The following is a 25,203-nucleotide window of genomic DNA, read 5'->3' as shown; positions in this document are numbered from 1 at the left end:
CCCCAACACCCTTGTGGATTCACGGCGCAGCCCAGGGCGTCTCAGCCGAGTGTCCAACAGTTAGCACTGTGTTTTCCGTAAAACAGGAAGTGTCCCCCAACACCCTTGCGCATTCACAGCACAGCCCAGGGCATCTCAGCCGAGTGTCCAACAGCTAGCACTGTGTTTTCCTTAAAACAGGAAGCGTCCCCCAACACCCTTGGGAATTCACGGCGCAGCCCAGGGCGTCTCAGCCGAGGGTCCAACAGTTAGCACTGTGTTTTCCTCAAAACAGGAAGTGTCCCCCAACACCCTTGGGAATTCACAGCGCAGCCCACGGTATCTCAGCCGAGGGTCCAACAGTTAGCACTGTGTTTTCCTTAAAAACAGGAAGTGTCCCCCAACACCCTTGCGGATTTACGGCGCAGCCCAGGGCATCTCAGCCCACAGGGTGGACACCAGAGGTTTAACCTGTGACCCTGGATCTTCTCATTCTGGAATTTTCTCTTTTCACCTATGTGCTTGTTAGATGTTCAGAATTAATAGAACTAGGAAATAAAATCACTTTTAGAGTGATGTCCGTTTTCACTTTCAACACCTTTGACTACACAACCATTTTAACCAGTTCACAGCTCCTGGAAGCAATAACATTTCCTCCATCTTATCAGACACCCTTGTCTCTAAGCACTTTCAGTTTGCTGAGTTTGCTGAAATCCTTTTGGAACCTGTCCTGAAGGAATCTTCAGTTGTTTCTACCATTTGTGTCACTTTCTTTGGGTTCTTAATTATAATGTTTGATTTATTTACTTCATTTTCTTTTAATATTCTTTCAAGTTGGTTTTCTGGTTTAATGATTTTCTACATTAAGAAATTGTTACTTTAAACATATACTTTTAAAAAGTGAAGTTTTGATATAAGAATTACTCCACTGATTTTAAGTTCTATTAATCTTACTATTTACAAATTTTATAAAAAATTCATTTGAATTATCCTTCCAAGCATCTTTACTCATCTAAATTCTGTCATGTCCAATAAACAAACTTGATACTTTCCCTATGAAAATAAAGAAAAAGGAAAAATGGACATGTCACAATATATCATGATTATGTTACTATATCGGTGGTTATATTGTCTTTTTTTTTATAACTTTCAAAAAGATTTAATTTAATTTGGTTTTACTTAATAAGCAGAATGAGGAGAATGAGCAAAACTATTTATTGCACATACCATATTACAGAGGAATGTAAGAGTGGAATTTGAATCTGGTCATAAATAGAACATTGGCCTTCCAATTTTAAAAGACTTCTCTTCCAAATTTAGAAGTCTAAACTTCTCATAGCACATTAAAATGACTGATGAACTTACACAGATTTTATTTCACATTATGACTTGCATAAGTTTAAATATATGAATCATAGTACACATATTGTTAAAAGTATAAAAGCAATAAATGAGGCCAGGTGTGGTGGCTCATGCTTGTAATGGGAGGTCGAGGTGAAAAGAGCACTTGAGCCAGGGAGTTTGAGACCAGCCTGGGGAACATGCAAGACCACGTCTCTACAAAAAGTTAAAACGTGAGCCAGTGTGTGCCTGTGGTCCTAGCTACTCAGGAGACTGAGGCAGGAGGATTGATTGAGCCCAGGAGGTTGAGACGGCAATGAGCTATGATGCACTCCAGCCTGGGGGATGGAGCAAGACCCAGCTCTAAAAATAAAAATTTGAAAAGTAAAAGCAATATACTCCTTTCTTTAAACATGGTCATTTCAATACCATATATAGCAATACTTTTATTTTAATAAGGCTAGTTATTTGCATAACTAACAATAACCACAGGAAGAATGGACTTTCCATAATGCCATGTGTTCCTCTGTGAATCCTCAAAAATATATCATACCTGTGTCACTAATAATTTTTACTGCAAGAATTATTCAAGCTCTCTTTGGGAATTATAACAGCTAGAAGATGGTAAAACTTAAATGATATTAACTTAAAAGTGTGTTGTACCGTAGCCCTTAATCCTGACATAGAGCTGATCCTTGACTCTGAAAGCCAGCTCCAATGCCTATAGATTTAGTATAAATTGAATTTAAATGGTATAAACAAGATTGAGTTCTGTGCCTGAGTTTTCACAAAGAAAACCATAAAATGTTAAGTATTAAGTCTTCCATGCTTTCACTAAAACAGTGACACCAATTTCTAAGACAGATCCCTGATCTTCCTTTGTTTTGCTTCATTTTGTTTGTTTTAGTTTGAGGGTGGTGTGAAATTGGCAGGTGCATTCCATGGTTACTAATTCTAACTGTTCATCTTTCTCATGGATGTCTGGCACATTTCACTTAAAATGCATGATACTGCACGTGCTTTTCCCGTTGCCTTGGCCTCTGCTATATCATTTTTTTTGCTTCCAGATAGCGGTGGGTGTGCTCGCAAACGTGCCGCCATGTCTGTTACGCTAACATCTGTGAAGAGAGTGCAAAGTTCTCCAAACCTATTGGCTGCAGGTATAATATCACTAACTCACAGAATGTCGCACTTGAATGGCTTCTAGCTCTTCTGACTGTTTTTGTTCTAAACATAAAAAGCAAAGGAAAATGAGATCTTGTAGGAAACATTTCAAATGTATAATTAAAAACAACAGTCACTTGCCAAAAATAGTTTGAGTAACCGCAAGTGTTAATAACTATTTAAGTTTTTGTTATCTCATGAACTTAAGTAACATAATATTTCATTAAGATAACTCAGAGGTTTTTCGGGGTTTTTTTTTAACCTAAAAACTGTTGGGGTAGGAGTACAAGGGTACAGGATGAAAAAGGGATTTGTAGGAAACTGAATCTTCATTAACTGGATTCTTTGTCAAAGGTTACGAACAGAATGATAGAACATTAGTTTTGAAAGACACCTTTGCTTTCCTTTAATCCAGTCAGCAAAGACCTTCTAATATATATATTTAAACATAACAAAATCTTGACTAATTAAGATTAACATGCGCCCACAGATAGGAAGTCACTGGGGACGCGAGATTTCAGCATCCACTCAGGTGGTCTCTTTATAATAAATCTCTGTTGTGACTACCTAAGGCACAGTACCAAAGTTAGGCACAGTACCTAAGTTAGGCACAGTCTGCACTGGGAGGGGGTGCAGCTGTTAGAAGGTCGGAGGGAGGCCAGCAAGCCCAGTGCCTCCAGACCCTGAAATAGACCCACACCTGTTGGTGACTGGTTGGTTGGTTGGCTGGTTGGTTAGTTGCAGTTTGGGGATTGCTTGTCTTTTATTTATAAGATTAATGGATCTTACAGCAGAAGTGAGAAAGGGATGGGGAGTCTTTAAATAATTTTAATTCTCACTACGCATATCACAGTCTTCTACACACATACATCTAGCAGTTGATTAAATACTCACGGTGGTCTTCGCTTTACAGTCACTTAATTCTAAACTACTGAGTTTCTCTAGAGAAAAAAAAACAAAAACAAAAACGGACTTTCATATGGAGAATCCCACTTCCATCACCACCTCTAATCCACAATGGATTTCAACGTCCAAGTTTAAATGCCCGGCTAGTGAGTTCAGTTATATATTAAGTTAAAAGAAAATGCACAAGGTTTATAGTATGACCTCATTTTGGTTAAAAAACATCTTTCTACAAATCTCTATTTGTATGTATTGGCTCATGCATGTATAAACACAAAAAGGTGTTAGAAAAACTACAGATGTGTTTACATTGGATACTATGGGAAACAGGAAGGAAGGCAAGTAAGACAATAAATGTTAAGAGTTCAGGGCCATCGTGTAATTGGAATGCCAATACCCTGAATGTCATCGACATTTCAACCAAATAGGATCTCCGCCCAGCCTACTCAGACGTGAACCTTGCTGCATATGCCAGGGCATGGCACACTGCTTCGACAGTGCCAATGTGGAGAGTTATCTGAATACACGCAATTTCATATAACTCGACTTAATAGAAAAGATTTAACGCTTCAAAATTACAACAGCAAAAAAAATAATAATAATTCACACTTCAAGAATATGAAATAATCTTCAGTAATAACAATGTAGCTTTCGGTTATTTTAAGTTTTCTATCACTAGGAGTAAGGTTTCTAGAGAATGAAGTCCACTGAATTTTGGACATAATTGTTTAAAAACAGCCTTTTTTGTGTCAATTAGACATAAAGTAAGTTTTTTTTTTTGTTTTTGTTTTTTTTTTTTTTTTTTTTGAGATGAGCAGGGTCTTGCTCTGTGTTCCAGGCTGCAGTGCAGTGGCACGATCTCGGCTCACTGCAACCTCTGCCTCCCAGGTTCAAGCATTCTCCTGCCTTAGGCTCCTGAGTAGCTGGGATTACAGGTGTCTGCCACCATGCCTGGCTAATTTTTGTATTTTTTTAGTAGAGACCTGGTTTCACCATGTTGGCCAGGCTGGTCTCGAACTCCTGACCTCAAGTGATCTGCCCACCTTGGCCTCCCAAAGTGCTGGGATTACAAGCATGAGCCACCACACCTGGCCCCCTTTTTCAAAGAAGTTTCCATTACATTTTTGAATAAAGAAGTCAGCATTAATATGCACAACTGCATTCTATGTAGCTTTCATAAGAACTTATATGATACAGTGTCTTTATGTGAATCAAAAGGGAATTGATAAATATTTATTGCCTTTGATATTGTTAAAATACAACAATTTTGTAATTTGTTACAAAAGGCCGGGGACCTTTATGTAAAACCTCCACAAAAGGTCCCCGGCCATTTTCACTCCCTTCTCAGATCAGAGAGTCAATCTGAGTCATCACCTCTTTGTCCCTGAGTCATTCTGTCTTTCTCTTTTCCTTTTATAAGAAGTAAATTCCCACTGGACAATCCATCAGAGCACACATGGATATTTTAAACCTATGCTAGAACCAAGACAATGACTATTGAGAAACAATGAAAAACATTTTATTTCACCAAAACCACTTGGCAGCCTAAAGGAACGCTGGCAAGAGTGGCCTGTTGCAGTATGGGGACCACTCTGCCAAGAGGCAGGGTCTTGTCAATACCACCTGCATGTTTTATGCCCTTAAGAAAATTAGTCTGTCTAGATCTCATTTCCTTTTTTTCAAAAGAAAAAATGTTTGTCATTTTCTTACCTCTCTGAAAGCTTAATCGTTTCCCAGGCTCACAAGGATTTGTCAGAATAAATGAGAGTAAATGAAGAAAATAAATGAAAAGAGTTATACTTGTACATAGAAACACAGTAGGCACTCAATTAGTTGACTTGAATTTAATCAACATTTCAAAATAGTTCTTGAAAAACACTTGAGTCTTCTAAAGAAATGAGTTATAGGCATCAAAATAATTTTCAAGAAAAGTATAAGTGATAGTGTCAGTATAGCACATCAGTTAAAAGGGATTTAAATAAAACCTGAGAGGCGAGGCTATGCTGCGACACGTACCACAAACACAGCTACATAAAAGCTGTCATGTTAGAATCATAACAGTGGAAAGGGCCATTGAGGGCATTCAGTTCCACCCCTGACATGGAACCAGGAATGTCTTGCACACAATTCCAGACAGATAATCACTAGTTTGCGCCTCGATACAAGGAAAAGTGCTGGTAAGAGCATGTGGAGGTCTTCATTCTTCAAGACCCTATTTGTTAAAATATTCACATGCAAAACAGCCAGGAAAGGGAAAAACGTACACCATTTAGTCATTAGTGGATTATCAGTGAAGCAGTGACTATCTACTAAAGAACACTAAACATGAAGGACTCAGGCCCCTAGTCCTAGCTTTGTGTGTTTTTTTAACAAGTGAATGTGCATCAAGAATGTTGCAGATTTGGGGGAAAACCATTTTCCCCACACATCTGCTAAGCCATTTACCTGACCGACTCTTTTTTTTTTTTTTTCCTAACCTATGCTCTCTTTACTTGACATGGATCCATGATACTTTCTATTACCTGCCCCAAAGAACAGGTGTCCTCCCTGTCCTAGGCTTTCCTGCAGGGATAAAATAAAAGCAGAGCTATGCTAAACAGTGTCCATATAGGAGACTGTAATAAAGAGCAAATCAGGACTGGGTGTTCCAAGTATCTGTAATTGGATTTATTTTAAAGAAAGACAAATGATATGTACTTTAGTCTCCTTGAAAGACCACCCACTTCAAGGCAGGCTTTAATCATCCACATAAGCTTTATTAAAATATTGGTTCATCCTGAAGTTCGAATTCATGGCCATTTTCTCCTTTCTCTTAATTCTGCACACACGTGTCCACTGTGTGATGCAAGGCCCTTAGCACAGCCCACCACTCTTACTGTAATGTTTCCAGTGGCACAGGGACAGATTCATTTGGAAATCCCTGGGCCCAGTGTCCCAGGAAGAGACCCACAGTTGAGCCTGGAGTGACTGTCCTCTGATTCTCATGCTTACCGTTTCCTGGGGCTCCATCGTCTTCAACACGGTGACCAGCGTGAAGAAACAGAGCCTGCCCCCTACAGACTATTAGAGGGAGTTTATTTCCAGTGTCCTTCAGACCTGCCCAGTACACCCTCTTCTTTCTCACCACACCCGCACCCCTTGCACCTCCAAGCCTCTGGCTCCCATTACCTCGTCCCCAGCACATACCGCACGCCTTCTTTTTTATCTCAGTTTTACCAAACCAAGCATAAAAGAAACTCTCTATACTCAAGAAAATAATCAGAATATAATCATTGTTATTAATGCTGCTTCTCTTCTCATAAAGGAGCTTTGGGCGATTTTATTGCCTCTTCCCCAATCCCAAAATTTATTTTTCATTGTCCTTTCCCAAATCCCAAAATTTGTTCATTGTCCACAGTGAATGGCAGCCTCGTGGTTGTTAAATCTCTCTCCTGAGTGCCCCAAAACAGAATTCTGATGATTGCTCTATATTGCCAAACTGTGTTTTTCTTTATCTTCATCATATAACTGGTAAAGAATTTCAATCATTTCTGCTTCCATCAAATCCTAGAAGGAGGGCCAGGCCCAGTGGCACACACTTGTAGCCCCAGCTAACCAAAAGACTGAGTCTATAGGATCTCTTGAGCCCACTATTTCAAGGACAGCCTGGACAAAATAGCAAGACCACATCTTTAAAAAATAAAATAAAATTGTAAAAATTGTACAAATTCTAGAAGTAGGATCCAATAAGCATTTCATGCATAATTCATCAAAGTGATTTTTCTCTATGGTACCCATTTTATTACTCTAATTTTAAATTCATTGGAAATAAAATCCATACGGTTATCAATGATCATAAAGAATGGGAATTTATTAGTCTTCTCTGGCTCACCTGGGCTGGGATCATTCTAATATACTCTGTGCTGACTCACATTTGTGTTTCTTTCTTTGATTTGGAAAGAATCCATATCAAATATTTTATCTAAAAATCAGTTGCTTGCATTTCTCAACCCATTTTTATCATTCTAAATTCTTGTGTTTAAACTTGAAAATAACTATTCTGAAGCATTAAAAGAAAAACAAAGACTTTTTCAGCATGTAAAGTTCCTGTTTTATGAATTGAAATGAGAATCTAATAATGGTCCTGGGGACACGCAGAAGGAATCCAGGACTGGACAGCAGGTTGGGCTAAAAGCTTAATGAATCTCAGTAAAGTTGACCATGTGCTTTAATAAACCAGGCAACACAAGCTGATGACTTCAAATATACATGAGTTAAACGTGCCAACTGATTACCTCAAATTTGCATATAGAAGATTCTGGAATATGTAACTTCAATAAAATTGATAACAAATATATCACCGATAACTTGCCAACTGCCTTACCAAAAGCAATTTATTAGTACTGAAATGTATTTTCCACAGCTTACTAGCTGAAAGACAGTGGAACATATTGCAATAGCTCTTTCATATTTGAGTGTAAAATGACTTTTATATGGCAATAAGAAAAAAACTCAGTCTCGAGAATAATTTGAAAATGTCACATGATACGCTAGACAGGTCTACAGTTTCCTAAGGTTAAAAAAAAATGCAAACTACAGAGTACAGTTCTCTAACCCAGGAGTTAAATATGCTTATCAACAGCAGGGCATTGAAAGTTAAAGATCTGGTGGTTTGAGTTAGTGCTGTTTATAAACCAGATCTCTTTTGATCCTTTAATTTGATGTTTAGAAATTCACATATTCATCTTTGGCCATAATAAGATTAAAATGGCATGTTACAACATCATTGACAGGAAAAATTAGTGTTTGCCATATAGATTTTATATATTATAGATATTTAATGAATGACATTCTAATTGAAGTAAGAATAAATGTACAAGCCTCCCTTTGGCATGTTTGACATACCCAGATTTTAAAACTGAAATAATGTTTGCAAAAATAATGCATATAGTTCTTTGCCATGTTATTTTTACTGGGTTATTAATTTATTTCACCTTAGTCTTCATTTCAACATTTTTTTTTTCTTTCAGGCCGTGATTCTCAGTCACCAGACTCAGGTACAGAAAAAATATTCTGAATAACTATTACATTATTTGTGACTTTTAAAAAACATATTCGTAGCCACATGTGCTGACTTCATGTTAAATTTAAATTTCATATACTGTTATGCATATTAAATTACACCTCTATTAAGAACACTACAATTTTGGAAATAAAAATAAATTTTATAAAAAATGTTTAAGTGAACGTAGATATTTTTGTATCCAATTGTTTTCCCTTAATGAAAGCTTGGAGATCTTACAATGATGGCAATCAAGAGACACTGAACGGAGATGCTACATATTCCTCTCTTGCAGCAAAAGGTTTTAGAAGCGTTCGACCAAACCTACAAGATAAAAGATCACCAACTCAGGTAACCCTGCACACTCTTGTCTACTGTATTATTTTAAGGCATGATTATTATAAAGACCACTGCTTACAGCTTCTTTCTTAGTGTGCATATTTCAATACATGTTTTATTTTTAATATGTTTTTCCTTTTGTATTTAGTTTACTTGCCAGACTTGTATTTACAACATGGAGAACAAATTTTAACAAACAAGGGTTTGGTTTGGTTTTGTTTCTGATTAAGCTCGTAAAAGTATATCAGTTTCTAACATAATCTCTAGCATATATTCTAATTCTTTAAAAGCTGACAGCTGATGCTTTGGATTTAAACTGATGAGGTCAGCAATACATTATGTATTCAATGATTATGAGTATGCAACTATTATATTAACTAAAGGAGCTCTGTGTTGGAGATATTAGTAAAATTATGTCCCAAGCATGAAAATTGTTATAAAACAATGCTATTAAACAAACCATATATATATATATATATATATATATTTCAAAGTCTAATAAAAATATGCCAAGAGAACACATGTTCACTTTTAACATAATTTCCCAGAATGTAGGTGGAGCAAAGGTTATAATGTATTCTCTGGAAACACTTTTTTCCCCTAAGGGCAAACATTGATAATAAATGTAAGTGCATTCTAAAGGGAATGAAAATGATCACTCAATCTAGCTAACAAAATGGATAGCATAATCAGAAGGTGTGGCATTGCTTTACTTCTGTAAAGGCAAGGTTGACACTGGTTTCTTTCATGACTAACTTGGACTTTCTCTGTTTTTCTTTCAACTTTATTTCTCTCTCTGGATCCCATTGTCAATCCAGGCACCCCCTCCACCAGACAGAAAAGAGAGCTTTCATAGCTCTTTGATAACCAGTCACACAAAGGGTGTCATTTTAGACCAGTTAGTAACTAACACACAAATTCCCTCCAATACAGAGTACTTTGCTAACAAAAAACTTCCTCAGGGAACTATGTATTCCAATGAAGATTCGAGACAGACAATTGTATATTCTGAAGAATCTAACACAACCATGTCGTATACACAAAAAATCACTAATCCACTACCAGCAACTTCCAGCACGGATCCTGCACCATTCACTAACATCAACACCCCAGTTCTACAAGAGGACTACAGGCAAGATTCTCAAACGCGGAGGATTTCTACCTTGAAACTAACCCATAACAAGGATCTAGGAAGTAGCAGCCCCATTAATACTCCACAGTTTTCCAAATCTGTTGAAGTACCATCATTTCTCAAAAGGCCCTGCTCACTGACCCCTAATCCAGTGCCTGAGACACACACAGCATTTCTTTCCATACAGATAGCTCCCCTTTCAGGACAGGATCCTGAAAGCCACAAACGGCTACCTGAGCTTTCTCCAGAGACTGCAAAGATACCTCTTCAGCAAGAGAGACAAAAATCTGCAGTTGCAGTGGCCTCTCAGTCCTCAGGCTGCAGGGTGGTACCTTAGGCTTCTCAGTCTCTTCGTATTAATACATGTGTGTTGTAGAGACCCTAACTCCTTTGGTTTGGGCTTCTTATATGACCTAATGCTTTCTTAGTTTCCAAGCAGGAGGGGAAAGGAGAAAGAAACCATTTTCAAATTTAAAACCCTATTAAATTCATCAGCAAATGTCTAGGTATTTTTAAATGTAAATATGCATATACAGATCTTTCATCCAGAAATCATGTTCTAAAATTTTTTTTCTTCTAGATATTTATGGAAAATCATTGAGGGCTCAGTTATTTAAGACACTGCAAACTACTTCAGGACTTAAAGCATGTTTAGGTTTCAAAGAAATATTTTTCGTATGAGACCTTTTTGCACTTAGATTTACTTTATTTACATGTGTAAAATCTCTTCAAATAATTGTCAATTATAATTTGCTTTGGCAGGGAACGGTTATCTTAATTTTAAGCAGTGTCTATTTCTTTGCAACCCAATATTCATTTTCACTAAAACTTAATCAGTTTATCATTTCAGAAAGTATATTAGCCAACTTTTATTATCCAGACTTGCAGGAAGTAAATCTTTCTTTCCATATATGTAGAATTCTCTCATAGCATCCTTCTGCTTACATGTATTAGTCTGTCAGCAGGAGAAATGTGCTTCTCTTTTTGACTTCTCCATAAAACAATGTAGTGCTAAGAGCATAAACTTTAAGGGTAAACTGTAGAATTTAATCCAGGCATCACTATGTGATGAGACATTCATCTAAACTTTCCTGTGAGTCCGAACAAAGAAATGAGAATACTAATTAATCCTTAATTCATAGGTTATGATAAGACTAGGGAATTACCATAGACTAGGCTAGAGCAAGCACTCAATAAATGATAGCTGTTAATAAAAGATAAAATAGTAGCAGCAACAGCAGCAGTGTTAATATTGAAAACACTGGTGTCTAAGTAAATAATTTGTATACTACTCCTTTTTGTATCTGTGTTATTAAAGATCATCCAAAACATATCCTTGAGGATATATATTTTTAAACTGTGCAGAAAATCTCCACAAGATAACTGACACCAAGATCCCCCCACCCACTCATAAAGCAGAAGAGCCTTAAACAGAAATGATTAAAAGGACAAACTGGTGTTATCACACCTCTACTCAAATATCTTCTCCATCAGCTAATCGAGATGTGCAAAATTCATTCAGTAGAGCAATTTCTTTTAATTAAGGTAATAGCTTCTGAAAGCACCTGTGAAATCAGATGATAATAATAATAACAACATTAGTAGCAGTTAACAGATATTAAGGGTTTACTCTATGCAGACACTGTTCCAGCTTGTTTATGTTTATTAATGATTTCCACAATCCCATGGAGTAGGTATTACTACTGTCCTTATTTTATGGCTAAGGAAACTGAGGCACGAAGTTGCTCCCCCGGGGTCATGCAGCTGGCACAAGGCAGAACCAGGATGCACACCCTGGCAGACTGGCTGCAGGGCCGCCACTCTGAAAGAGTGCTACTTCTCCTTGCGAAATAGTTACTTACCAGTGACAAGGAGACACGGCGCCATGACGGTGGAAGCTAAGGCAGGTGCATCTTGATCAGGTTCAGGAGTCCAGGAAGATCTGAGGGAGCAAAATCCTTGGGCGACTGTACAGACAGGCCTGTGCCAGTGTCAGTGAGCGGGCTCGCCCGTGTCCCAGGATGGGCATGCCAGGAAGCAGGCGTAGGAGAAGTCATAGGAACACATGTCAGTCACTGGACTCATCCAACATGGTTTGCTTCTTCAGAATGGTTTTGTGATGTTTGAAAACAAGCTGATACTTTTCATTTTGCATGGTTTTATCCAGGCTGAGCAGAGACGGTTGGTTTGATTATATAATCCCCAGGGTATCGGCACCATCCAAAAGTTAAGATTTGAGATCCTGTCACTGCTATTTATTCAACAAATATTTATTGGGTGCTTAACCTATGTCCAGTCTGTTCTAGTAACAGAGTTGGATTTGAAACCATTCCTGCTTAAAATTTGTCTGTGTGTGGCAGGAGGAGCAAACATTAATAAGAACTTGAGTAAATTACATATATTAGAAGATTATGGAAATTGAGTTATGCCATGCAAAGCTGAGTTGTGGAGACCAGATATCATGACAGGTATGGTAACTCAATCAATAGACCTCACTGAAAAGACAGAACAGCTTTGAAGGGCGAAGAATATTCCAGGCAGAGGGAATGTCTTATGTAAAGGCTTTATGTAAAGGTTGATCACTCTGGGGCTGTGGGAGGACCAGAAGGAAGCCTGAGGGAGGGAGAGGAAGTAAGTGAGGTGAGAGTGATAGGAAGTGAAGTCAGAGGTAAGAAAGACCCGACGACGGGAGGCCTTGTGAGCCATTGCAAGGATTTTGACATTTACTCTCAATAATAATGGAGGCCACTGGAGGATGTTGAGGCTGCCACCATTATTATTTCCATTATATTTTAACAAAATCATTCTGGCAACTCAGTGAAAAAAGTACCATAGTGGGGCAAGGAGGAGATCAGGCAAACCAGTTAGGTAATTACTGCAGTCCTTTAGGTGAGAAATGATGGGGGTTCAAAGCAGGGGGCAGCAGAGGAGGTGGTGAGAAATCAGACTCTGAGAATGTATTTTGAAAGTCAAGCAAACAGGACTTCCTGGCAGATTGCATGTGGGATGTGAGGAAGAGAAAAGTCAAGGTTGACTCCAACTGGAAGATAGCGTTGCCTTCAGCTGAGACTGGACAGCTGTGGGTGGAGCAGGTTGGTGGAAACTTCAAAGGTTCCATTTGGGAAACAGGAAGTTTGAGGCATTTCTTAGACACCCACATGAAGTGGTCAAGTAAGCATTTGGATGTGAGAACCTGTACCTCCCGGGGAAAGGTCCTGGTTGGAGATATGAGCCATTGGCTTGTCGATGGGTTTTGTGGCCATGAGACAGAGTGAGATCACCAGGGGGGTGGACAGAGAAAAGGGGAGGGCCAAGAGTTGAGCCTGAGTGAATCTCAGCATTAAGAGGAAGAAGCAGCCGAGGAGACTGAAAGCAGCATCCTCTAAGGGAGGAGAAAATCCGGGAAAATGTGGCATCCTAAAAGCCATGCGAGGAAAATGTGTGGAAAGAAAGGGATGGTTCACTGCACAAATGCTGTTGATAAGACAGGTTTGAAATGAAATCTGAAAACTTACCATTGATTCCATGGTGAGGAAGGAGGCTTTCCTGGAGTGGGTATGAGACAGACCAGGAAGAGAGTGGTTGGGCAGTCAGCTCTTTCAAGATCTTATTAACATAAATCTATTCATCTAGTTATTCACCCTCCCCGAGCAGCAGTTTTCTCATCTATAGAACTGCTGGGAGGTTTGAGTAAGGCATATAAGGATCTTGGCATGGTACCTGCTTCATAGTAATTCCTAAACCTACAGTAGCTGTCATCATGATTAAATAATATTTTTCCAAATTATGCATCTGATTGGGAAAAATAAATATATTATTTTCAACAATACTTCTTTTTTTTTTTTTTTTACCGGTGGGTAAAAGTTTGTTTCAACAGACTTGCAGTTTGTTCCAACATAGTGTGTCCTCTTTCCTCAGGCTTTGTGAAAAAGGTAGCATGAAGCTGTTGCAGTTTTTATTCTCTGTTTAAAATTTTGGCAAGAACATTTAACATGAGATCTGCCTTCTTAAGAAATTTGCAAGTGTGCAGTGCAGTGTTGTTAACTGTAGGCACCATGCTGTGCAAAGCAGATCTCTAGAATGTGTGCACCTTGCATAACTAAAACTTCATGCCCACTGAGTAGCAACTCATTCCCCCCTGCCCCCAACCCCTGCCAACCACCACTCTACTCTCTGCTCATATATTTGTCCTTCCGAGACTGGCTTTCACTTGGTATAACGTCCTCCAGGTTGCTCCATGTTACAGCATGTGGCAGGATATCCATCTTTTTTAAGGCTGAATAGTATTCTAGTGGGTGCATACACCACATTTTCTTTATCTATTTATCCATCTGTGGACATTTGGTTTGTTTCTACGTCTTGATGATTGTGATATGCTGCATTTTTAAGTCTCATTTTCATGTAATGATCTTTCACAATGGTGACCTTTCCAATTTAAACACTTGCACTCCACGTTCTGGCAAGTCTTAGCCAATGCCAGGTGCTGTAAGCTATACACTGTGTCAGCCAAATATGTGCTCCATTATAAAGAATGAGGCTCCCAGGAATTACCAGACCCAAGCAATAAAAGTACACCAAGATGTGAAAAGTACATTTCAGTGTTCCAGAAGTTTTATTTACATAGTTTTGTTATTATTAAAGTCTGATCATTAGTTTAAGAAGAAAACTACAGGTCACTGTTAGAAATTCTCTTCATATTTGACAGTTTTTCATAATGTTTTCTAAATGGCATGTGCTTTAATTGTCCTCCTGCAAACAGACCAGAAATGAGGCATGTTATCCTTCTGTTACTGTGTGACCAGATATCCTGTTGCTAAAAATGTCACATTGTTCTCAATGTCAAGTCAGTGAAGGTATAAGCCAGACGCTTCGGAAAGCCAGCAAAAAGCTACACCCCCAAAGAGTTTCTCTGGCATCTGTGCTATGTTCTTTGCTTCAGGAAGATAAGCTTGTCCTGTCTGTTATGAAACAACATAATCAATCAATTGCCAAAGCCGCACCTTCACAGCTGCCACTGTACATATGCTGGGGACTCACAGGGGAACTTGCCTGCCCGTGGTGTAGAAGAGAGAGGAAACTCATTTCTCGTGCTCCATGAGATCAGTATGTAGATGCTAAGGAGGACAGAGTAATGCAGACATGTCAGCAGTGTGGGGTGATAGGGGCAGAACTGCAGAACGCACCTTCTGGAACATTCCTATCAACACCAGCCCCGATCATTGATGTCTTCCATTAGGATGGCTTCCTTTCTGTGAGCTTGTAATGCTATTAGTTGATCAGGTCTTTGGCAATTTCTCCATTTGATGTCAGTTCACGTGCATGCATATGTGTGCATTTAAATAATTGCACATTAGAGAATATTTGGGAGGCCAACATGAATTTACAAATAAAACATCCTCTTCAATATCTCCCGATAGATGGGCCTCCAGCCTCTTCTGAATACACTTAATGAAGAGCTCAGTTACGTTCCAAGGCAGCAATCCAGTGCTCGGCCATTTCTGAGATCGAATTATTGGAAAGAATTTCTAATACCGGGTCATGATCTGCCTTCCTTAACTTCTGCATGGTTATCCACAGAGCAAAAGAGAGAGAATATTCTTCCGCCTCCATCTGACAGTGTTCACGTGATCCTTCCCCTCCCTACCCTGCTACTGGCTTTGTGTAGAGCACTCCTGTTCCTTCCCAGTATTTTGATTTTTTTAAACATGATTCTCCTTTTTTTGAGAGCTATTACAACACACCAGGCACTGTGCTAAGCACTTTACATTGCCCCACGTAAAAATTAAAAGCGTGTTAATTTTTACAGGCTTTAAGAGATGGGTTTTATCCATGTCTGTATTTTACACATGAAGGAACTGAGGCCAAGGGAATTAAACAACTTGCCTAAGTCTGTCTGACTCAAGATCCACAGCTCAGCCACTAGCCTCTGCTACCTCTATGCTCTCACACAAGCTGATTCTGAAATCCCATATTTTGGTAATGCTCTTAAAATATGCCACTTCCCCAGATGCAAAACCATATTCCCAATCTGAACACCACAGAGTACAGTAGAAATATTTACTCCCCTGATTCAGATGCCACATGCTGTCAGTGTGCCCAATCTGTGTGACAATTTTAGATCACTTGTCGCCCAGGTCTTGGGTAGGGAGTATATGGTTCAAATAGTTTTTATTATGAGGCTGTCAGACAATCTCACATCATTACAATGCAGGCAATACAGCCAGGCCTTAGGGAAACGGGGCAATGACCAGGCAGCCGCCCTCCGTCCTTCTCAGTCATAGGAACTGCATAGTTCCGTCTTTTACTTTCTGCTCTGTTGTTACTTCAGGTTATCCATGGGTTTCCATGACATTCTCTGACTCCTTGCGTCTGGGTACCTGACAGCTACCTGAGGGGCATTCAGTGTCATATAATTCAAATTCCCAATTCAAATTCCCAGGAGGGAGGCAGGGCCCCACTGGCCCAGCGTAGTCCAGTCATTCCCTCTTCCTAATCAACTGTGGCCAGCAAAATGATGATCCGGCAACAGACACAGCTGCTGGCACGTCTCCTCATACGCCCAGGACAGGCCATGAAAGAGGGGGCACATTGTCCCAAAAGGATATGGGGATGGGAGGTAAAGACTGGTTTTTTTAAAACCCCTTCCGGCCAGGCACAGTGGCTCACTCCTGTAATCCCAGCACTTTTGGAGGCCGAGAGCAAGACTCCGTTAAAAAAAAAAAAAAAAAAAACACTCCCCTTCCTAGATATTTTTTTTTTCAAGAAAATTACTGTCAACTCCTTTGGAAAAAAGCCTGTCAGATTTCTTTGCTTGACATTTAATATATACCCCTTATGTTCCTTGAGAAATGAAGCCTAGAAGCCCAATGACTAAAGATGTTAAGAGGCAGATGTTAGGATCCTCGGCCACAGGGCCACATCAAGCCAACTGGAGCCTGAGGTGGAAGGAAATTCTGTGCTCCCTTCTACCTGTTTTCATATATTGTGAATGAACTTTTTCCTAGAATGTTTAAGTCATTAGAATTTTTTTTGAAAAGTTGAAACGCAGGTTTATTGAAACTCACACGTTATTTTAAGCTTAAATATTTTATTTAAAGCAAAATAAACTTTTTTTTTTAAATTTGAGACAGTCTTGCTGTGTCACCCAGGCCAGAGTGCAGTGGTGTGATCTCGGCCCACTACAACCTCCACCTCCCAGTTTCAAGCAATTCTCATGCTTCAGCCTCCCAAGTAACTAGGATTATAGGTGCCTGCCATCACGCCTGGCTAATTTTTGTATTTTTAGTAGAGGTGGGGTTTCACCATGTTGGCCAGGCTGGTCTCGAACTCCTGACCTCAGGTGATCCGCCCGCCTCAGCCTCCCAAAGTGCTGGGATTACAGGTGTGAGCCACTGCGCTTGCCCTATTACGTGTTTACGTCACCTTAAATTAATTAAAAATGATTTAAGATTGCCATCAGTTAATTAGAAATTGTCAAACATGTCTATTCTCTCAACTAAAACTGAAATAAGCAAACATGTAGATTTTGAAAATATTATTGATGAGTTTTCTTGCGTTAAAAACTCCAGATCCATTTTTTTTTCTCTTTTCCTATGGCTTGGCATGCACTGGTCTTTATTTATATTTTTGACATATTTGTTCAGTATGGGGTATATTTTCTTTTTTGCATTTATCTTGATTTTCTTTCAAAGATTGCATTGAAACAGAATTTATCTCGATTACTTAGTTTCTGTCACTCTTTAAATTTTGCGCCCCAATAAGCACTTTACTCTCCTCTCCCTAGGCCTGGCCATGCACTCCTTCATATCCCCGCTTCACACCTACCCTCTTTCTCCTCCAGCTTCCACATCTGCTGCGTCAGCAAGTGATGGCCTAGGGGCTTGTGACTATAGATGTGTTGTCACTGAGCTTATGAGCAAACTAAAACTCATATTACCCATGACTGTGGTGGTTTTAGAGACAGTGGGCTTTCATTTTCAGCCTGTTTCAAAGCAAAGGATATGGGCAAATGACGCCCGCCTTGAGGGGCAACATGACTTCCGCGTTCTGCCATCTGTCCCATCATTCCCTGGCATCCAGCACGGGCTTGATTTGCACATTCTGGATACTTTCCTGGCCCATGATGGGCACTTGAGTTTGCAATGCCTTCATCCAACTCAATACGCTTTCTCCACTGCTGAAGCTCACCTTCCCTTGAATCTCCATGCCCCTTCATTCCTCAGGAGCTCCCGTGTCGATTGGTGATCACTCTCATCCACAGGCTCTCCTTAGCATTCTGGGTTGGAGTCATTTGGACGAAGAAGCTCAGTGCTAGTTTGAGTAAGCAGGTGCTCTCTCTTGGTGTATGAAGCATAGGTTTGAGTACTGTCCCTGTCCTTTGCAGAAGACCAGGCAGCCCCTGACTGCTAGCTGGTGTTTCTCCTTACCCCGTTCCTGCTAGCTCAAGGGTAGGGGAAAGAAAAAGCAATTTATACTCACAAAAAGTTGGTGACCTTTGATCCCTATTCAAACACCTCAGTCTTCCACGGTCTTGAAAAGGAGACTCAAAACAGTGGGGATGATTTTCTGCATCATCTACTTGCCACTCACGAAGTAAGGAAAAAAATGTGCTTGTTTTAAGCCAGTTTTCCCTATTTTTCAGGGTAGTCCAGATGGGGAAAATACCGCCTTCTTCCCCTTCACACCTTTCCAGCTGCTCTTCTGATTTTCCTCAGGAGAAACACGTGTCTCATGGTCTTTCTCTCCCCCCGGGTCTATAGAGTATTCCATTCATGTGGAGATTGGGGTCTTGTCAAAGCTTTTTTGTGGGTGACCAGTACAACTGTTGAATTATTGAGTTCTATCTGTAGAAATGTAAGTGTGATGTGACTCACCACGAGGCATTTCATGCCTTACACTCACACACACACACGCACACATACACACACGTGCACACACACACACGCACATGCACACATACACACACGTGCATTAAAAGACTCAAAACCAGGAACGTGTCAGGAGGTGGTGAAAGAAATTCAAAAGGTGGAATAATTTTGTTTTCTGTGGACATTCTATTTGGAAGAACAATTGAATGGATAAGGGCCATCCCCAGACACAATGCTATGCAAACTACTGATCTTATTACCCATGACAATGGTGATTTTAGAAAGAAGACGCTTTAGCTTTTGACATGTTTCGAGTCATAGGATATGGACAAGTCAATCCAACGGGAGTTAAAGTCATTAGATTTATTTTCTTTTAATTTCAAAGGGAAAAGTCTTATGAGCAAATAACTCAAATCCTTTTGTATGATTTGTATTATTTCATAGTTTTCATTTGGCATAAATAAAACTAAAAAGAGATTCATATTACGTGGAAGCATCCTTAGTAAAGCTGCATTATTAGGGGAAATTTCATTGACGCCATCCAAAGACTGCTTTATACTGAATTACATTCAGACTTATAGCAAAATTTTAATATATTAAGTTAGAATTATGGTAATTTCATAATATTATAGTTTTACCTCCAATAAGATTGCAATTACTATAAGCACTCAGTAATAAGGGTGCATCCCTACCAAAACATTTTAAGTTCTGGGTAACTCAGATTTCTGTCAGTTATTTCTAGAGATTTAAACAACCATAAACAGTAAAACATATATATATATATATATATATCTCACATTTAAAATGACTCTGTTTGAACAAGAAAAAATCATATTAAGTGAGATTAGGACAAGAAAATCTGTCTTTTTATCCAGGGTTGGGGTTTCTTAACCCGTTAGATTAAGGATATGTTTAGAGTGTCTCTCTCCCCGTGAAGTTTGTGCAGAACTTTCTGTATGTATGAATTTGTGCATTTCCCTAAAAGAAGGATCAGTCACTTTCATCAGATTTCTAAGGGATCTATGATTCAGAGAGACCTTTTTATATGATGGATTTTTTTAAAAGTATTCAAGTAAAAGTCTGAGAAAAAAAGTATTGTAACTTTTTTTATCATGCTAACAACGCGCATGACATCAGCCATTATGAAAATTGCGGCTGCCAAAGAACACCAAATTGTACTCCTTAAACATTTACTAGGCAATATTTCTAAGTGTAAATGGTTCTCCTTCATTCATTTCCCATCTTTGTATTAGTATCTCACAATACCTCTGGCCATCTATCTTCAAACCATTTCCTCCCCCAAACATCCCCTCCAAAAAAAATATTTATTCTGAAAGGTAGAAAAAATAAGTAAGAAAACTTGCTTCGGAGTTTTATTCACTTATGTTGAATTCAGTGCTTATCATCCTGTTTGTCATGTGCGGTCAGACGTCATCAGGGCTACCACAGGTGGTTGTAAAATTTCAAACGGTCATCTCTCTTCTTCCTACAGAGCATCCCTTCGCTATGATTAGCCTCTTGGGCTATATATAGGCTTGGAGCTGTTAAATCTTTTGTTTTTCCTTCAGTTTCTTTCTCCTTTACCTAAGATTTAGTGCCAACCACAGTTCTAACTAACTAGGGTGCGTTCTAACCATTATCGGTGGCTGGTTTTCATTTTCACACATGGTACCTCTGTTTGCATTGCTAGGATATTTTTAAAGTCCAATTCTTTTCATATTTTGTAGTGAAATCAAAGAACAGATTTAATGAGTGGAAAGGAAATAAAATAGCGTTTCCATTTATCTTTTCCACTTAGTTGTGTTTAGTATTATCAGTATTTAGATTCATAAACCAGGAAAAAATAAGACAAACAGATTTATGTTTTGGGGACATTTTGGCAAGGGGGAGGCAGTTATGCGATTAGATTTTTCTAGTGAAGGGCAAACCAGTTCTGCTGACCAATAGTCTGATATCTTATCATCGTCACAAATACAAAAACTAAAACTCCTGAGGAAACAGTTTCATTGTGCCAACATTCTCAAGCCCCTACCCAAAATTACATTGCAGTGCTGTGTGAAAACCAGCCTTGTTTCCAAAACACACCGACTGGGTTCACTTTCTTCCTGTTTTCATGCTTTTTCTGCACTGTGTGGTTGGCACCTAATCCATCTGAATGTAACTCCTTAAAGTGCTTGCAAATAAAACCGATGCTTTGCCTTCTCTGCCAAATTGCAAAAAAGAGGTACTTTTGTTAATTGGATAATTTATCTCTTATTATTTTTTCCTCATACTCAGCTTGGAAATCAGAACTTACCTGCCAGTGTGTTGGAGGTAAATGCTTCACAGACACACAGACAAACCACACCAGAAGCCTCTCCTCCGTGCCCTCCTTCCGTGGTACCTTTGAACCGAGCCACTTTCTCACCAGGCAGTGGCACCAGCTCAGCATCACTTAGCCTTCCGCCACCCGATGGTTTGGGGTCTTCACGCCTGCATAAACCCCACAGCCTTTCCCATTGCTTATACAAACACCTGCTCCCAGCTCCTGAAAGCCTTATCCACAGCCATGACACAGGCTCTCTGACTACAGACTCCTCCCTGGCCGAGCACTCCTCCCGCTCGGAGAGTGAGTCCTCCACAGCCATGCTTGAGGAGCTGCAGATTGGTGACTCTGACACCACTGGCCGTTCTGAGACACCCTCCCCCACCTGGGGTCAGAGGTCTGCTGTGACAGATGGCACCACCTTAACCACCCCTGCGGCCACGCATGTAATTATTCTGCCTTTCTTTGCCTCCACCGTTTCCTTAAAAGGACTGATTTATTGTGCCATCTCATTTTTCAGCTGACATTTTTATTTGCATAGGTGTTGACTCCGAAACCAATTCTGTGCCATCCGTCAGGGAAATCATTAGACATCCTCATAAGCCTGCTTAAGGCTAAAAAAGTCACTTATATTCTCTTCATTCATTTTAAAATTACTTACAATTACTCTAAAATGGTTACTTATGGTTTCCCCTGTTACTGTAGCTGATGAGTTGTACAGTGATTTGCCTTGTTAGGTAAGCATACATCACAATATGTTATGATCGTAGAGAAAGTCTAAAATTTTTCAAAAAATTTTAACCCAGTATTAATACATGTTAATAGTTTTTCTCACAGACTCACATTAATGTGTCCTGTGTGACTCTTTTCTATAACCTCGTTTCTCACATAAATGATTACTGACTGCATGAGGCTAATTTTTCTTGCCCCTCCTTCTCTAATAGCTACAACTTTTGAATTATCTGTTGTCCAGGAGTGAATGATGTCAATAATCTTATCTACCTTTCAGAAATTTAGCTGTATGATTTTTAAAAATTATTCTTCCTGAGCCATTTCGGGATAGAAATTTACGAATACATTTTTAAATTTTGTATATCAATAATTTGTCTTTCATTTATGCAATATAAACATCTTTTCCATACATATATTATTTAAATGTATCTATGTGATAAGCAATCCCTAATAAATGATCTGTGAATGGCTAAAATGTTTCAAAATTTTATGGCACAGATTCTGTATTGCATATAATGTCTAAGTAATGGCTTCCATTTAAGAGGCACATAGCTTCACGCAAAAAAAAAAAAAAATTGATTTTTTAAAATTGATATTATAATGAAGTTCCAAATAAGCACTGTCATAGACAAAATTTTATTTGTGCTACATAGTTTTATGTTCTATCAAGCTCATAAATCTGCAAATTTTATGCACAGAGAAATGTTATAATAAGCCATATGTTTTTTAAGACACTGCAATTTACAAAAAGTAAAAGATGCTTTTTTTGGTAATAGGATTTAGTATTCCCCCAGTGGCTGGGTCTAACACTTTGCATTCAAATGTTCCATTCAGAGACTGGCTACAGAGGGAGCCTCGTTTTCCAGGCCTAACCCCATAGCGAGTCCCTCCCTGCCACACGGGACCAGCCAGGAGCACCACAGTTGTGGGTTCCTCCCATGCCTTACTGTGCTTCAAATGGTTCTTAACTTTTAAAACTTTACCAGGACCTTCAACCAAAAATCTAAGGCAGTGAGAGAGTATCAGTCTACCAACTAACCTGTTCAATTTTCTGCTTTTAAGACTTTACAGGAGACTGTCTTATATACAGTCTTGTGGGCACAAGCAGAGCTACTTGTGAGAGAAATTAATTGCAATTATCAGTTTAAAATTGCAAATAGATTATTCATGACATGTTTTTCCTAATAAGGAATTCACTATAACAATACAGTATTTTCTAAAATGCTAATGATGCTATTGTATTCGTAAAATCCTGATTGGTTTAACACAATAAAAGAATAAATCTACTCTCAGTGTTTGCTTTTTTAACCCCTAGTCAATATTATTGAAACCATCAAAATAGGATTCAGAGCAAGTTTGTAAGTTTAGTAACATAGTTAACCTGACAGTTTTTAATAAGGATTCTTCGGTTTTTAACATTAATTATAACATGTTATAATACTATTACAATGATATTGACAAAGATCCACCAAACTTAACTTGGCAAGGAAGTGAAAGTGTTCTCAAATCATTCATCAGAGGTACATAAAGGCTCTGAAGATTTGGGTAGGCCTGTGCCTCACACTTATCTGAATGTCCAGCTCTCTCCAGGGAGCAGGTCCTCAAGATGTGGCTGGTTAGGATATGAGAGTAATTTTTCTAACAGCTTAGAGAATTACTTAATCAATAAGCGTAAGGCTTGTAATGAAATGTTTATTGATTTGGGGACATAAGTGGTGTGGCTATACAGTAATCAAATTAGACTTATTCTAGGTCATTTGAAAACCTATCTGCTTTAAAGTAAAATCAGAGAACTATGCAGTTACTATATCTATGTTTCAAGCCTGTGTAATAGAAGTTTGTTTTGTTTTAAAATAAGTAGAAAAGATTCACAAATTATGGTTCTTTATCTGTGTGCCCATGTGTATTGTGTGTACTTAGTTATAATTTTAACTAAACGTTCTTACTAATGTTTGATCTTCTATGCATGCATTGTGTGTGCCCCGTAATGGTCAGTACTGTGCTGTGGGTAGACAGGCGTGCTTGATAGTCCTGAGCTCGATATCTGTGAACTAAGCCGATTCAGTTCCATCAGAATAGATACCTGTTGAACATCTACTCTGTCATCAGCACTAGGCTGCATGTTATACAAAATATTAAAGAAGCATATATATGACCATCTTCAACAAGAAGCTTGAGATACCATTGGGTTCTAAAATACCCTGATACGAAACAATCAAAACAATGAATAATTAAGAAATCAAACAGAGCTTGATGAAGTGCTCAGTGAGGCTGAAGTGGGGAGAAGCCAGTGGTTGAACATGTCTTTCTGATCCTTTACCAGGTATTTGATCCTCCTAGAATAGGTTGCTTCATGTTATATACATCCAAACAACTGGATTCCTTATGTTATTCTCCTGGCTCTGGAAACATTGATTCACTAGAAGATATCCCTGACTAGGTCTGAGAACCAATCCCTTGCCTCATGTCGAAGGACATCCATGTCAATGCTGCATGCGGAACAGCACGACAGTATTCTGACCGCTGACATTCTGACTGTCAGAGCAAAGTCGTCCTCCACGTTTACTTGCTACTGACTCCTACTGATACCATTTGGCACCTCTGTTGGCAGAGTGGCATGCCCGCCAGTCAGCCACTTTCATTCTTCCTAACCACTCCCTGGGCCCTCAGATACACAAGAGAGTGATTTTCAGAAATAAGGGAAGAGAGAGAAGGCAAAGAACATACCATGCCCTCTGACCTCAGTTTTCAAAATAAATAAGAGCTTGGCAGCTGATTACTGTCATGTGATTGGAAGTCTTTTATTATCGCCTGATGGAATGATGTCTGCAGGGAACTATGTGCTAATTTAACTCGATGGCTTTGCACTTTTCCCAGAGCCAGATAACAGTGAATGGAAACTCTGGAGGTGCCGTGAGTCCCATGAGTTACTATCAGAGGCCGTTTTCCCCCTCGGCATATTCTCTCCCAGCCTCACTCAACTCCAGCATCGTCATGCAGCACGGCACGTCCCTTGGTAAGTAATTTGCTCACCCTGATTTCCATGGCAACCTCAATATGGCAAGTACAACCACAGGAGAAAAATATGCAGCATCAAGGTGAGGCGGGGGGCGCTCAGCACTCCACTATTTCATGACCCTATCCCCAGGGAGAAACTGGGGCAGAGGACCCAACATGGGAGAAAATGGGCACCATCCTCTTCCAAGACAATGACTCCACCTGTGTCTGAGCCTGGAGTGGGCACTTAAATGTCTGGGGTGGTGGAGTAGAAAGAAAACGAAGATGGTTACTTAGGGTAAGGGGGTTTACGCCACTGGAGGACATGAATGCAGGCTTTTCCACTAGGGCAGCTTGTTCGTCTTTGGAAGAGTTTCCACCATGTCCACCGTGGACTATTTCC

General features: G+C 39.3%; 1 protein-coding gene across 47 annotated transcripts in view; it reads left to right on the top strand.

Moving 5' to 3' along the window:
- SORBS2 (sorbin and SH3 domain containing 2) overlaps positions 1-25,203 on the top strand; it is a 227,215-nt gene that overhangs the window by 126,777 nt on the left and 75,235 nt on the right. For 12 of the 47 annotated variants that reach the window (XM_074040899.1, XM_065545764.1, XM_074040896.1 and 9 more), the window contains 4 exons: positions 2,388-2,480; positions 8,397-8,423; positions 8,655-8,779; positions 24,681-24,819. In XM_074040899.1, coding sequence (XP_073897000.1) covers positions 2,420-2,480; positions 8,397-8,423; positions 8,655-8,779; positions 24,681-24,819 — 352 coding nt within the window. In that variant the 5' untranslated portion in view covers positions 2,388-2,419. Of the gene's footprint in view, positions 1-2,387; positions 2,481-8,396; positions 8,424-8,654; positions 8,780-9,585; positions 10,225-21,043; positions 21,518-24,680; positions 24,820-25,203 lie in introns of all 47 variants that reach the window. The other 35 variants (XM_074040902.1, XM_065545767.1, XM_074040892.1 and 32 more) reach the window with 12 other exon arrangements.

This window comes from Macaca fascicularis, chromosome 5, assembly GCF_037993035.2.
Source record: "Macaca fascicularis isolate 582-1 chromosome 5, T2T-MFA8v1.1".
NCBI lineage: Eukaryota > Metazoa > Chordata > Mammalia > Primates > Cercopithecidae > Macaca > Macaca fascicularis.
Note: the sequence above shows the minus strand (reverse complement) of the source record. Positions and strands in the feature narration are given on the sequence as shown.